The sequence below is a fragment of the Tenrec ecaudatus genome, chromosome 5 (assembly GCF_050624435.1).
Source record: "Tenrec ecaudatus isolate mTenEca1 chromosome 5, mTenEca1.hap1, whole genome shotgun sequence".
In the NCBI taxonomy this organism is placed as follows: Eukaryota; Metazoa; Chordata; class Mammalia; order Afrosoricida; family Tenrecidae; genus Tenrec; species Tenrec ecaudatus.
Genome location: NC_134534.1, coordinates 491,860 through 506,963, shown reverse-complemented (window position 1 = coordinate 506,963; position 15,104 = coordinate 491,860). Strand labels below are relative to the sequence as shown.

General features: G+C 58.9%; 1 protein-coding gene across 1 annotated transcript; it reads right to left on the bottom strand.

Moving 5' to 3' along the window:
- Nucleotides 1–3,345: 3,345 nt before the first annotated feature.
- SCRT1 (scratch family transcriptional repressor 1) lies at nucleotides 3,346–6,133 on the bottom strand. Its single transcript, XM_075550552.1, has 2 exons — nucleotides 6,019–6,133; nucleotides 3,346–4,280 (listed from the first exon to the last, which is right to left on the bottom strand). The coding sequence occupies exons 1-2, from the start codon at nucleotides 6,131–6,133 to the stop codon at nucleotides 3,346–3,348; spliced, it is 1,050 nt and encodes a 349-aa protein (XP_075406667.1).
- Between the last annotated feature and the right edge of the window lie 8,971 nt (nucleotides 6,134–15,104).

Genomic DNA, 15,104 nt, shown 5'->3' with positions numbered 1-15,104 from the left:
CTCGCCCTCCCTATCCCCTGCATGGTGGCTGTGAACCACAAGATCAGCAATTCAAAACCATCAGCTGTAGCACTGGAGAAAAACAGGTTTTCTACTTCACAGACTGCAGTCTGAAACTCAATGGGGGCAGTTCTACCCTGTCCTACAGGATTGCTATGAGTCAGCATCAACTTGGTGGTAGTTTGTTTTTCTTGGATCAAAACCAAATACAAATAGGGCCCTGGGATTGATAGCTGGAGTCAAAGTTGGTCAAAAGTAGGTGAGAAGACACATGGCTGACCGAGACATAATGGGGATGAGCTCCAGGTTGATGCTGATGGTGTTTCCCACCACCTTCTGAAGTCGTCTCAGGTCATACAGCTTGCCAAATGTTCACACCTTATGAACCTCAAGACAGGGGCTGCTTGGTCAATGTCTGCCTATCTGATTCAGCCCCCTCTCAGCACAGCCCTCCCCTTTTTCCCCAATCAAGCCCATGCTGGCTGCAGACTCCTCTCTGCCTACTGGGCACCTTCTCCCAGGAACTGGCCCCACCAGCTGTCTGGGGCCTCTTAGGGCAGTAGGAGAGTCCAGTCTGGGGGTCCGGCAGCAGATAACAGGAAAGGGCCAAACCACACATCCTCTGCTGTCCCCAGTTCCCCCAAAGCCCCAGGGCTGGCAGATGGTGGTGGAAGCTAGGTTCAGCCCTGCAAGGGGACCTGACTTCCCTCAGCATTCCTAGTTCCCGCCAGAGGGAGGCTTCCCAGCCACAGGAGACAGGAGAAGCCAAGGGTTCTGCATGTGGATGTGTGCTCCTGAGGCCAACCCCTAGAGGCAGCCCTTAGCAGAGGAGAGAGGTGGTCTCCTGGGAAAGTGGACCGGCGCACCATTGAGGACAGAGAATGAGAGCCAGCGGGCAGGAGAACTGCACCCCCTGCTGATGGCCCGCTCTCGCGCGCGCACACACCAGCCTGACACAAGGGCTCTATCAAGAGTGGCGTTTATTCTCCCCGTGGAGGCGCGCGCTCGTCCGGGGAGCTGGTGCTATTGTGCTTAGGAAGGAAGTCTGTCCGTCCGTCCGTCTGTCCGGCCGGCCCGGCCCCAAATGGGGGCGGAAGAGGGGCGCGGCCCGAGTAAAAATCCCGGCCAGATCCGGGTGGGAGTATGTACAAGGCGGCGGGGCGCAGGCAGGGGTGGGGGGCGGGGCGGGCCGACGGCCGCAACCCCCACCCGAGGGCCCCCGCACCTCGGGCCCTACTCATAGAATCAGTATAAAATAGGTGCTACCTAAACGTTCCTTCTACCTGAATTCGCTAAATCGGTTATTGTGCTGCTTTGTTAAGGGGGCGGGAGGGGGCCCATGGCTTTCCACGGCGGCAGGGTGTGGGAAGGGGGAGACCCTAGCCAGCCCACGGCCCTCCGGCCTTCTCCTTAGGTAATAGGTAGACAGGCGTGTGGGGTGGGGTGGGGCGCCTGTGTGTGCGTGTGCATGCGGGGGGCCTGGCCTAGATGGCAGGCCCCAGCCTGGAGCTGTGGGGTTCTGAATGTGGGGTAGCTGGGCTTGCCCGCGGGGTGGGCCAGCCAGGTCTGGGCCCCAGCGCTCCTTCCAGCACCCTGGCCCTGGCTCGCACTGCGGGATGGCCGCCGGGAGGAGAACCGTCCGCCATCGTGGTGTACTGCGCAGAGGTGCGGGCAGTGGGGTCCTGGGGCTGTCCGCAGGAGCTGGGACAACAGGCCCAAGTCGAGGTTCGCCCAAGGAACCCGCCTTAATCTGGGAAACAGGGCTCCGAGAGGGCGGCCTTCCTTGGCCCACCATGCCCGTCGGGCCAAGGGCGCGATGGTCACGTCTCGAATTGGACTAGCCGCCGCCGAGCTCACAGTAAGCGCCCTGTGGACGGTCGGTGAGTGGAGGACAAGTGACGGAGGGCTCTGGGGCGCAGCCGCCCTGCCCCGGTCCCGAGACCACTACACGCGCCGGGCTCTGCCGTGGGGGGGACGGGGGAGGACGGGGAAGAGTGTCTGCGCGTCCGGCCTCGCGCAGCGTCCCTGATCTAGGGGGCGGGGCGGGCGAGGATACCTGATTCTCAGTAACTAGAGGCTTCGCATGCAGTGCGCATTATTGCTCTATAGTCGGCATCGGACTAACTAAGGGGGAGGAGGGTGGCAGCCCCGGGAAGGGACGCGAAGGGGGGGGGGGCTGCATGCAGTGACGTCACAAGGCGGCGGCCAATGGGAAGGGCCCTTGGGGGCGGGGTCGCCGCCGAGGCTTTGGCATAGACGGGCAAAAGTTGGCAACCGAGTGGGGACCAGCCGGGACCTTAGCGGAAGGGCCGGCCTCCGAGAGGCAGGGCTCGAGGCTCCCAGGAGGCGGAGCCCGGGGGCGGACGGGGCGGGGGCGGGGCAAATGATCCTGACATCCCAAACCCCTGGCGTCGGCGGGACGGGCGAGGGGCTCAGCGGCCCCTCCCTGACCCGAGTGCAATCCGTTCATAAACAAAACGTACAAATACAGAAAAAGAAACCCGACGCGTCCGCACCCCCTCCCGGGGGGCTTTACCCGCAAAGCGAAGACAGAGAGGTGTGTAAAGGGCAGCGCCCAGGCCTGCCTGCGGCCCCGGGGATCCGTCCTCCCACACCGAAGGCCCGGGGTATGAGGAAGGGGGCCCGGGGCAGGGAGGGAGCAGGGTCTGAGGAGGTCGGATAAGTCCATGCGATTCGATATGCGTCATTATTATTCGTTATGGAGGGCAGAACTGGGAAACGGCTGGAAGAATTCGGATTTGGCAGAGGCGAGGCGAGGGTGGGAGGCGGCGGCTCGAATGAGGTCCGGAAGGGACCCGAGGGAGAGGGTGCTGCCGCCCACCCGCCCCCTCCCCCTCCCGGGGGTTATGCCTCCCCAGGCCCGCGGCCCTCCGCCTCCTCCCCTGCGGGCCGACTCCCCGGACAGCTGGGTCCTGGTCCGACCCTGGAAGGCTTGGGGAGGGTGGGGAAGTCCTGAGTCTCTGGGACGCGATGCCTGCCGGGGTGCAGAGGAAAGGGCAGAGGGGCCCTCCCTCACCTCGCTCGCCCCGTCTTCAGAGACCTAACTCGGAGGTGAGGTTCGGCGCTGGGCCTCTTCGACCCTATTGCTAGGAGAAAGCCTGGGCACCCTGGAGGGAAGGGGAGGGGCTCCAGGTGGGTCTCCCCTTGGGACCCTATTGCTTGAAGGGGCCGGCAGGGCCCCTGGCGGGCGGGGCTGAGCCCCTCCCCCTATTGCTGTGAGGAGGGGCCCGCCCTCCGACCCCCTCGGGGCCCGGGCGCCGGCGGAGACCTCCCTGGGGGCCAGTATTGCTGAGAGCCGGCCCGGTTGGCCCAGGCCCCGCCGCCCTAGGCCTGCACCGGGCTGAGCTGCGGCGGAGCGGCGGACGCGGGAGCCGCGGGGCTGCCGCCGGCACCGCCCTTGAAGCAGGCCGACTCGTAGTGCTTGTTGAGATAGGACTTAAGCGCAAAGCTCTTCTTGCAGCGCTTGCACTGGAAGTGCTTGAAGGCCGAGTGCGTCTGCATGTGCGCGCGCAGGTTGGAGCGGTCGGCGAAGGCCTTGCCGCAATGCGCGCAGCCGAAGGGCTTTTCGCCGGTGTGCGAGCGCATGTGGCCCTGCAGCAGCCAGGGCCGCGAGAAGGCCTTGCCGCACACGCCGCACTTGTGGCGCAGGTCGTGCGTGAGCAGGTGCATGGCCATGGCCGGCATGGACACGTACACCTTGCCGCACGTCGGGCAACGCCGCGCTAACTGGCTGTCCAGGCTGCGGTGCGTCTGCTTGTGGCGGCTCAGGTTCGACGACGTGGCGTACGTCTTGCCGCACTCGCCGCAAGCGTGCCGGCCCCCAGCGCCGCCAGCCCCGGGCCCCCCGCGCGCCTCCGACACCGTGCCCCCTCGCGCACCGCCCCGGGCCCCGGCCCCCACCCCTGGACCGCGCGCCCCGGCCCCGCTGCCGCCGCCGTCGGGAGCCGCCGCCGACGCCGTGGAGGGAGGGGCGGCGGCGTTAGCGTTGGCGGCCTTCCGGCGCGAGCGGCCGTCGGTGATGAAGAAGGCATCTGCTGCGTAGCCCTCGCTGACGGCCGCGTCGCCGTTGATGTAGCCGCCTGCGGCCGTGGCCAGCTCTGGGCGCGGGGTGGGCGGCGGAGCAGAGCCCGCGGCCGCCGGGCCCAGCTCTCCCCGCACGGCCGCGGCGTACATGGGCTCCGGGGACGGCCCTTTGAGCAAGGCCGCCTCGTTGTCGCCATCGTAGACGGACGCGGGCCCCGGGTAGTCGCTGAGGTATCCTGCGGGGCCGAGGCAGACAGGCAGACGGTCGGAGACACGGGGGTCGAGAGGAGAACACGGAGGACAAAGGAAGAGGCAGGGGCAGAGGGAGTGCGGGGCCGGGAGGATGGAGACGCAGGGGGAAGAGAGGAGAGGAGAGAAGAGATGAGACTGGGACCGGCCCCGGCTCCGCCTCCGCCTGCCCCGCCCTCGCGGGGCGTGGGGAGAGGCGCATCTTCGGGCGCGGCTGCCCCCCTCCCGCAGAGCCTCAAGGTCAGGGGGGAGGGGCGGCGCTTCCCTAGCCCTCCTCCCCCTTCTGTCCTCCTCTCCCCTCCCCCTCAGGTTCTCCCCACTTCAGCAGTTCCCCCTGATTATGCAACACTGCAGGCCTGCAGCCTCACAAAGCACTGGCCCCTGGGCTCTGGGACCGGGGTTCTGCCGCCCGCAGTGCCCAGCAGCTCTGTACCCGCCCCCGGAACTTGCAAGGCCTGTATGCCGCAGATGCAGCTCCTTGATACGCCCTCTGTTACGCTATGCTCTCCAGCTCTGGCCCTCACAAGCAGTGTCTGATGTCCCAAGGCCCCTCTGCCCCTTGGGTTTGACACCCCCCCACCCTCAGGGCTCTTTCTCCACTCTGCCGCCCCAGGTACCCCTCTGGCCTCCCTATCCCGAGCCCTAGTCAGTGCCTCCTCTTCCTCCTCCCGGAGATCTGGGCCCTTGCAGGGGCCCTCCCAAGCCCCGAAGCTGACTCCAGACTGCAGTGGCCACCAGAAGACACCTCCCCAAGATGAGCCGCAGGGGACGCCATCATTCATGCCAGCAACTGCAGTCGTGCCAAGACACACGATAGATCTGACAACCTCAAAGTCACCAACGCCCTGTCCTCCTAGTCAGCTTGTCAACCTGACTGCTAGCCAGAAGACCCTGTCAGATCCGGGGACTCCTCACAGGGTGGGCAGGCAGCAGCACACTCCCAGGGTCACTCAGGCAATGCCGGGCCACACTCTGCGGGGTCGCCGGTCACATGGCTGCACAGCCAGCTTGTCACATGGTTCTATGTAGTGGTACACAGGCAGATACACACTCACACAGGGTCACACACAAGCAAACACAGTCACATGGCCACACGCAGTCACATGGGCACACACAGGCTCACACACAGGCTCACGCTCCTGCAGGTCACACTGGTTCTGCCACCCCACACTACCGGCACTCCCAGCCCCCTGCTTGCATGCTAACAGCTGTCCTTGAACTTAGGGCACCCTTCCATAAAGGGCCTCGCCCTGCCTGTGGCACTTTGGAGTGCCCCTCCCCTCATGCTCTCTCTGACCCTGGCCTCAGGAAAGATGCCTTGACAGGTGGGCGGCCCGCTAGACTCTGTGCCTACTCCCTGGAGCTGCTGCATTCCCCGCTGGTCCAGAAAGAGGGGCGGGCACTGCGGCGGCCTGTCAGCAGGTGTCCATGAGGCTGTGCTGGCAGGGGAAGCCCCCAGGCTCCAGCTTCCTACCCTCTCCCCCGGCAGCCATCCGCACTCTCCTGGCCTGCGCCTGGCGGCCTCTGCTTCCCCTTCCCCATCCCCCATCTCCATCCACAGGCCTGGCTTCAGCCACTGCCTCCTGCCTCCGCTGCTTTTCTGGGGTCTGCTAGCCGGCTGCAGGCCCCTTCACCACACACTCTACCCGCCACCGCGTCCAACAGAGCCCCGGGCCCTCCTCGCCCTCCACCTCAACCCCCGCGGGGTGTCCACCCAGCCCGCACCTTTCTCGTGCAGTCGAGCGCCGAGATCGCTGCGGGTGCGCCCGTAGGAGCTCTCGAGGTCCGTGGAGGAGAACGTGTCAAGTTTGACCTTCTTGACCAGGAAGGACCTGGGCATGGTTCCTGCGGGGCTCCGGCGCGGAGGGCCTGCGGAGCCGGGGCGCGGGGGGGGCTGCGGCCGCGGCGGGGCCTCGTCACCATCCGAGGAGTGGCGAAGGCGGCAGGGTCCCCACTCTGGCCTTCGGGTGCTGCGGTGAGGATGTACGCCTCCTCTCCCTCCTCCTGGCCTGCCTTCTCCGCCGGGCTCTCCTGCCTGCCTGCCTTCTCCTCTGGTCCCGGCTTCCCAGCCCGCAGTGCCGCCCCTGGACAGGCGGGGGAGGAGGCTGGGGGGCGGGGAAGGGGGAGCGGCTCCGTCCCGGGCCCGGAGGCTGCGAGTGGGTGCAGGGTTGGCCCGTCTCCGCGGTCCCCTTCCCCTTCCCCCGCCGCCGCGGCCGAACCTCAGTCAGCGGCCCCCCATGCCCCCGGGGGCGGCGGCGGCGGCGGCGGCGCTGGGCCCGGAAAATGCAGCGGCGGCGGCGGCAGCTTCAGCACCGCGGCCAGCGCCGGCCCGGGCAGCACCGCGGCCAGCGCCCGGGCGCGCTCAGCGGGCGCGGACCGAGAGGGGCGGGCCGCAGGGGCTCGGCCGCCGGGCGGGGGGCCTCGGCGGGGGTCTCGAGGAGGCTTGCTTTATTGTTCTGCAGCCGGAGCGGCGGCGGCGGCGGTGGCGGCGGGCGGGGGGCGGGGGTCCTGGGGGGAGGGGTGCGCAGGGAGGGCGGGCTCTAGGGGCGGGGCTCGCGCTGGACCGCTCGGGCCGCCCTCCGCGCCCGCCACCGCCTCTGCCTGCTGATCAGCCCCGCCGCCGCCTTTTAAAGGCCGGGAGCGGGGCGGGGGCGGGGCGGGGGCGCGGCCGGCGGCTCTCCGGGGAGGGGGCTCGGGGATGCCGTGGCCCCGCAGGTGGGGAGTTCCCTCGCGCCGCCCTGGGGAGGAGGGCCGGCGGGCTGACCAGGCAAGGGGTAGGCGAGGGCCGCAAGCAGAGACCGAGACCTGGCACCCGCACCTAGACCCGTGGGCCAGAAGGGCGGAAGACTGGAGCTCCGGCCCGGTCGCGGCCTGCCTGCTGCGGGCCCGGGAGGGGGAGGTGGCAGCCCTAGAGCGAGTGCTGAGGCAGCGGAAGCGCAGCGTGGCAGCGCTGCGCGCTCCCTGTGCCGCAGTGTCCCCCTGCCACCCGGTCACCTGGGCTGACCCCAGGCCGGCAGTAGGGTCCTCCCTGGCGCTCCCCACCCCACCCCCAGGGCGGAGGTCGAGCGGGACGGCTACACAGCCAGCCAAGTGGGGGCTGTGGGAGACGGATTGCCAGGACTCCTCTGCCAAAATTTGGCTTCCCAGTGGTTGTGCGCCCTTCCGCGAGGCTGCAGCTCCCCGCGGCGGCTCCGCAACCAAGCGGATAACCCTTCTCGCGGCCGCCGGCCCGGAATTTGCAACCCCCATGACGTCAGGATCAGCGGCCAATAGCCAGGCGCGGAGGCGCAGGGGGTTCCGGGCTGCACAATGGCTACGCGCGGGGACATATGTCCCCAATTAGGGTCCGACACCGCCATTGTCCCTTCACTGGTCCCAGATCGGACGTTTGGCTTCAAGAGCGCCCCCACCCGGCCTCCTGTCTCTGGGGACCAAGGTCGCAAGTGGCTCTGGGCAGTGCGGAACTGGGGAGAGGGCTAGGGCGCGCAGCTGCAAGCGGTGACCTTGTGCGGGGCGGTCCCGCGGACAGCGACCGGGCGCGCGCGCGCGGAGGCGGGTCCAGCACCAGGGGCGCGCGCGAAGGCTGATCTCCGCGGCCGGGTGGCACACTCCACGCTGGCTCTGCCTCCCACGGTCCCCGCTCGCAGCCAAAGCCAGCAGAGCCGGGAGGGCGGATGCGGAGGGCGCGGGGGAGACAGCGGGCTCGCTTTGTGCGGCGGAGACGCCCGACATCAGTGGGATATCCATCCCGCGTGGCAGGCCCTCCCGCAGGGTGGGGCGGGGCGCGGCCGCCCCCTTATCGCTGAGCCGCAGCCGGCGAAGCCTGCGGCGGGGCCGCCTGGGCGAGGGTCCCCTCGGCCCGCAGCTTGCCCCCTGCTTCCTCCCAGGAGGGCAGGGTTGAGGCGCAGCCGGAGGCGCGAGGCCAATTAGCATTTTGATTGCGGGATTGGGGGTAGGGGAGCTCATCTGGACCGTGGCTTAATTACTGGGCGGACGCTCAGGGCGCTGGCGGGACCTGCCAGGCGAGGTCCTGTCGCCCCGCTCTCGCCCGCCTCCTCCCGGACCGACCCTCTGTCGTCCCCCCCAGTTTCATCTCTGTCCCTCCAAGTCCATCCCTCTTCTCTCCCTCAGTTCAGTCCCTGTCGCTCTGTCCTGGGTCGCCACCCTCATTCCCAGACCTCTATTCCAGCGTCCTGTCCAGTCCTTTTGTCCCACTCTTAACTGGCCCCCTTAACTGGCCCCTTCCTTTGCCCCCCCCCCCGACACCAACCCCCACGGCCCTCCCTCCCTGCCTTGTTCCCCGCCCTCCTATCCCCCAAGCCCCTTGACGCACGACACGTCGGAGCGCGGACACATGTGCCCCGCGCCCGTGTGCTCCCGAGAGGACCATTGGGGCGGCCTTTTGCTAGCGCTTGGGTGGATCCTGCAGCCCCCCCCCGGGGCGGCGGCCGGGAAGTGGCAGCTGCGTCCGGGCCTCCCACTGATGGCCGGAGCATCCCTTGTACGGAACGCACATGCGGCCCCGGGCGCAATTACTTGTGCCTTTGGGCTTCGTCTATTTCCTAACGTCGAGACCCCGCTCTTAGGCATCCGGAGGTGGCCACCCTGCCACTGCCCCTGGCTGGCCAACACGGACCAGGCATGGGGACTGAGGGACAGGGCGACAAGGGACACAGGGCGACAAAGGACCGAACTGAGGGAGAGGGAAAGAGAGATGACGTTGCTGTGATGGAGACAGGGCAGGGGCAGAGGGTCCAGAGAGGCAGGCTCGCTTTGGGCTCTGGTCCTGCTGTCGAGGTTCTCTGCAGGTCGACCGAGTCCCTTAACCATGGCACAGGGATCTGATTCCGACTGGGTTCTGGGCCCTCTGTCACCAGCCAGCCCCTGTGTTGCTCCGATGTTGCCCCCCAAAGGGCTTAGGTCATGGGAAGCCCCACCACCACCACTCCCCTCCCGGCATCCGTGTCTGTCCCCAGTAGAGCTGGGTAGGGATCCAGGCTGGTCCTTCCTCCCGGCAGCTCTGACCTGATTCTTCTGCAGTCGCGCTCTAGCCGTCCTTTGCAGGTTGCTCCCCACAAGGGGTTTCCAACTCACTGCCATCAGGCCCACGCTGACTTACACCACGCTTATGGGACATGACAGAAATGCCCCTGAGGGTTTCCGAGACTAACTCTTGCTAATCGCAGCCCAACACGTGACCACTAGATCACTTGGGCTCCTGTAACCCTTTTCTCCCACAGAGCCACTGGTGGTTTCGAACAGCTGACATTTTGATTAGCAGCCCAACACATAACCACTACGCCACCAGGGACCTTGAAGGCAGGAGGGAGGATTAGGCAGAGAGAAAACTGGTAGGATGAGCAAGAGGAGGAAGGGCTTTGAAGTTGGACTGCTTGCAGAGGAGCCTCTCAGGCCTAGGAGAGAGCCTGTTCCAAGCCCAACCTGAGCCCCTGCAGCTGTATGAGAATGAGTGTGGGAGGGGAGGAAGGGAGGGAGGGAGGGAGGCAGTCTTCACAGACTAGGGCTGGGGGGCTCTGGACTAATTCTAGATGAGGTGGGGGACAGTGCAGGTTGAAAGTATATGAAACTCTGTTGAAAGTAAGCGGGGGGTAGGGGGAGATAAGGGGACCCAGGCTGTGACTGTGCTTGTGGATGTGCATAGGGACAGTGGCAGAGGAGAGAGAGGATCCTGCATATTGGGGTGAGAAAAAGAAGTAAAGGGTAACTCTGTGTTTTCCTTGGGGGGCAACTGAAGGGTGGAGGGGCCATTCCCTGTGCCAGGCAGAGCAACCTTGAGGAAGGACTGAAGGCTTGGTGGTTTGGGTTGTTTTCACGGTTTGGGGGCGGGTATGTACACAACAAAGCCTTTGTCATGTTGGTCCTCTTTACCTGTACAATTGAGTGAAGTGAAGTTCACCGAGGTTTACCCAGCTTGATTTCTCTTCGTGGCAGAGTAACCTGCCACCGTGTTCCTGCACTAACATTTGGTTTATCCCCTTGCACCTTTTGGCCTTCTGCAGAATCCTTCAATGAACATTGGTGAAGACATCTGCTTAAGATACTGCTTTCAAGTCTCTTGAGTAATGGCCTAAGAGCGGAATTGCTGAGTCACAGATATGGTGATATACATGGTGGTAGACAGGTCTTAGACCTGGTCGTAGACGTAATCATAGACATGGTCACAGACATGGTCGTAGACGTAATCATAGACATGGTCACAGACATGGTCATAGACATGGTCGTAGACATAATCACAGACATGGTCACAGACAAGGTCATAGACATGGTCATAGACATAATAATAGACATGGTCATAGACAAGGTCATAGACATGGCCACAGACATGGTCGTAGACATAATCACAGACATGGTCACAGACGTGGTCATAGACATGGTCATAGACATAATCATAGACATGGTTATAGACATAATCATAGACATGGTCACAGACATGGTCATAGACATAATCATAGACATGGCCACAGACATGGTCATAGACATAATCATAGACATGGTCATAGTCTTGGTCATAGACAGTCATAGACATGGTCACAGACATGGTCGTAGACATAATCATAGACATGGTTATAGACATAATCATAGACATGGTCACAGACATGGTCATAGACATAATTATAGACATGGCCACAGACATGGTCATAGACATAATTATAGACATGGTCACAGACATGGTCATAGACATAATCATTTGCAGGTTTCAGATGTCCCACACACGGTTATAGACATCGTGAGTTGGGATCACCTTTATGAGAAGCCCCCATGCTGTTTTCACAGGCAGAGGCACCATTTTAGAGGAGTTTGGGGTTGGGTTTACTTATAACTCTCTACTGGGCAAAGGTTTCTAGAGCAAATCAGCTTTCCATCCAATGATTCACACATTTTGTTTCCTATCATTGGTTGCCATTGCCATAATGTAACACCCCACTTCCTCCCTGGGTCTCCCCAGTCCTCCTCCTCCTCCTTTAAGGTTCCTTGGACAAATGTTACCCTTCTGGTTACAAGTGATTGCTTGTTTGTTAGAGTGGGGCCTCCCAGTGCTATTGTTCCCTTAGACTTCTCTATTGTTTGGCTTAAAATTAAGACCAGTCTGAGTTCAGTTCCCATGCTGAAGGGTGACTAAGGATACCGTCCCTAGCTGTCCAGTAAGCCTAGTCCCCTGTGTTATCTTGAGAGCTGCCCCACATTTTCCTCCCACTCTGCGCAGGACCTTCTCATGGGTCCCTTTCAGAACAGTCAAAAGTTGTAGCTGAGCACCATCTAGTTGTTGTTGTTGTTAGGTGCCATCGAGTTGGTTCCGACCCTTACGGACCCTGTGCACACAGAATGAAACACTACTTGGTCCTACACTGTCCTCACAACAGTTCCTATGTTTGAGCCCATTGTTGCAGCCACGGTGTCAATTCCTGTCTCTTAGGACCTTCCTCTTTCTCACCGCCCCTCCAATTGACCAAGCTTGATGTCCTTCTCCAGAGACTGGGCTCTCCTGACAACCTGTCCAAAGTGTGTAAGGTTAAATCGCACCATCCTTGTCTCTGAGGAGCACTCTGGCCTGACTTCTTCCAAGACAGATTCGTTTGTCTTTTTGACAGCCCATGATCTTTCACCAGCGCCAACATTCACATTGGTCAATCCTTCTCCAGCCTTACTTTGTCAATGTCCAGCTTTCACATACTTATGAGACAATTTAAATACTATGACTTCAGTCAAGTGCACCTTAGTCCTCAAAGTAACATTCTTGCGTTTCAACACTCTGAAGAGGTCTTGTGCAGTAGATTCACCTAGTGCGATGCTTCTTTTGGTCTCTTGACTGCTGCTTCCACGAGCATTGATTGTGGATCCAAGCAAGACACAATCCTTGACAACTTCAACCTTTTATCCCTTTATCATGATGTTACTTATTGGTCTAGTTATGAGGATTTGAATTGTCATCCCTACTGAAGGCTGGAATCCTTGATTTTCATCAGCAATGTTTTAAGTCCTCCTCCCTTTCAGCAAGCAAGGTCGTGTCATCTGCATATCATACGCAGGTTGTTCATAAGCCTCCCTCCAATCCTGGTGCCACATTCTTCTTCATGTAATCCACCTTCTCTGACGTTTTGCTCAACATTCAGATTGAAAAAGTATAGTGAGAGAATACAACCCTGACCAAACCTTTCTTGATCTTAAACCATGTAGTGGTCCCTTGTTCTGTTCCCCCAGCTGCCTCTTGATCTGTGTACAGGTTCCTTGTGAGCACGAAGAAATGCATTCTTCTCGAGGCCTTCCACAGTGTCTTACTGTTCACCACGCTGAGCGCCTGGGCAGTCCATGAAACACAGGTAAACTTCTTCCTGGCATTGTCTGCTTTGAGCCGAGATCCACCTGACATCAGCAATGAGAGCCCTTGTTCCACGTGCTCTTTTGCTCTGGCCAGAATCTGTCAATGCACTGCTGCAATTGTTGTTGGATGTCCTTCAGCAAAATTTTACTTGTGTGTGATATCATTGATATTGTATTATAAGTCGAACATTCTGTTGGGTCACATGAAAAAAAAGCTTTATTGTCACTTCATCTACATATCATACAATCCAATAGTTCAGTCATATAAAAAAGAACTGTACATTCATTTCCACAATTTTAGAACATTTTATTTATTCTTTCTACTTACTGTTATTAGTGTAATTATTTCTTATTTTTATTATTTTAATTTAATCATTTTATTGGGGCTCGTACAACTCATATCACATTCATCCATCTATCCATTGTGTCAAGCACATTTGTACATTTGTTGCCATCGTCATTCTCAAAATGTTTGCTTTCTACTTGAGCCTTTGGTATCAGCTCCTCATTTTCCCCCCTCCCTCCCTGCTCCCCTCTCCCTCATGACACCTTGATAATTTATAAATTATTATTATTTTGTCATATCTTAGTGTAATTATTTTTTAATTGTGTCAAAAATATGCACAACAAAACATTCTCCAATTCAACAACTTCTACCTGTACACTTCAGTGCCATTGATGACACTCCTCATGTGGTTCAACCACTATTGGTTTTCTTTTTCCAAGTTATTCCACCACAATTAACATAAACTCAGTGCCCCTTAAGCAAAAACTCTTCATCTCTCACCCATAGTAACCATCGTCAACTTTGGTTTCTTTTATTTATTTATTTATTTATTTATTTATTTATTTATTTATTTAATTTTAACAATTTATTGGGGCTCATACAATTCTTTTCACAGTTCATATATATACATACATCAATTGTATAAAGCACATCTGTACAGTCTTTGCCCTAATCATTTTTTTCTCTTTTCTTCTTTTACATTTTATTAGGGACTCATACAACTCTTACCACAATCCATACATATACATACATCAATTGTATAAAGCACATCCATACATTCCCTGCCCCAATCATTCTCAAGGCATTTGCTCTCCACTTAAGCCCCTTGCATCAGGTCCTCTTTTTTTTCCCCTCCTCCCTCCCCATTCCCCCCTCCCTCATATGCCCTTGGTAATTTATACATCGTTGTTTTGTCATATCTTGCCCTATCCGGAGTCTCCCTTCCCCCCTTCTCTGCTGTCCCTCTCCCAGGGAAGAGGTCACATGTGGATCCTTGTAATCAGTTCCCCCTTTCCAACCCACTCACCCTCCACTCTCCCAGCATCGTCCCTCACACCCTTGGTCCTGAAGGTATCATCCACCCTGGATTCCCTGTACCTCCAACCCTCATATGCACCAGTGTACAGCCTCTGTCCTATCCAGCCCTGCAAGGTAGAATTCGGATCATGGTAGTTGGGGGGAGGAAGCATCCAGGATCCGGGGGAAAGCTGTGTTCTTCATCGATACTACCTCGCACCCTAATTAACCCATCTCCTCTCCTAAACCCCTCTATGAGGGGATCTCCATTGGTCGACACTTGGGCCTTGGGTCTCCACTCTGCACTTCCCCCTTCATTTAATATGATATATATATACATATATATACATACATATATACATATACACATATATACACATACATACACACACTTACATCTTTTTTTTTTTTTTGCATGATGCCTTATACCTGGTCCCTTGGGCACCTCGTGATCGCACTGGCCGGTGTGCTTCTTCCATGTGGGCTTATTTGCTTCTGAGCTAGATGGCCGCTTGTTCACCTTCAAGCCTTTAAGACCCCAGACACTGTCTCTTTTGATAGCCGGGCACCATCAGCTTTCTTCACCACATTTGCTTATGCACCCATTTGTCTTCAGCGATCCTATCATGGAGGTGTGCAGTCAATGATATGATTTTTTGTTCTTTGATGCCTGGTAGCTGATCCCTTTGGGACCACTCGCTCACTCAGGCTGGTGTGTTCTTCCATGTGGACTTTGTTGCTTCTGAGCTAGATGGCCGCTTGTTTATCTTCAAGCCTTTAAGACCCCAGTCACTATCTCTTTTGATAGCCGGGCACCATCAGCTTTCTTCACCACATTTACTTGTTCACCCACTTTAGCTCCAGCCGTTGTGTCGGGAGAGTGAGCATCATAGAGTTCCAATTTAATAAAAGAAGGTATTCATGCATTGAGGGAGTGTTTGAGTAGAGGCCCAAGGTCCTTCCGCCACCTTAATACTTGACCTATAAATATAGACACATAGATCTATTTCCCCATCCTCCTATATATATTTGCATGTACATGTCTTTGTCTAGACCTCCATGAATGCCCTTTGACTCCTAGCTCTTTCCTCCATCTCCCTTGACTTTCCTCCTGCCCTAGTTCCATGCTTCATCGCCACCTGGGCTAGAGTATACCTCTTCTCTAAGC

Bases quoted from the DNA above. Each gene is read 5' to 3' on its own strand.
- SCRT1 (XM_075550552.1), bottom strand. From the start codon at position 6,133: ATGCCCAGGTCCTTCCTGGTCAAGAAGGTCAAACTTGACACGTTCTCC. The intron at 4,281-6,018 runs GTGCGGGCTGGG...TCGGCCCCGCAG, and splicing joins CGCTCGACTGCACGAGAAAG to GATACCTCAGCGACTACCCG.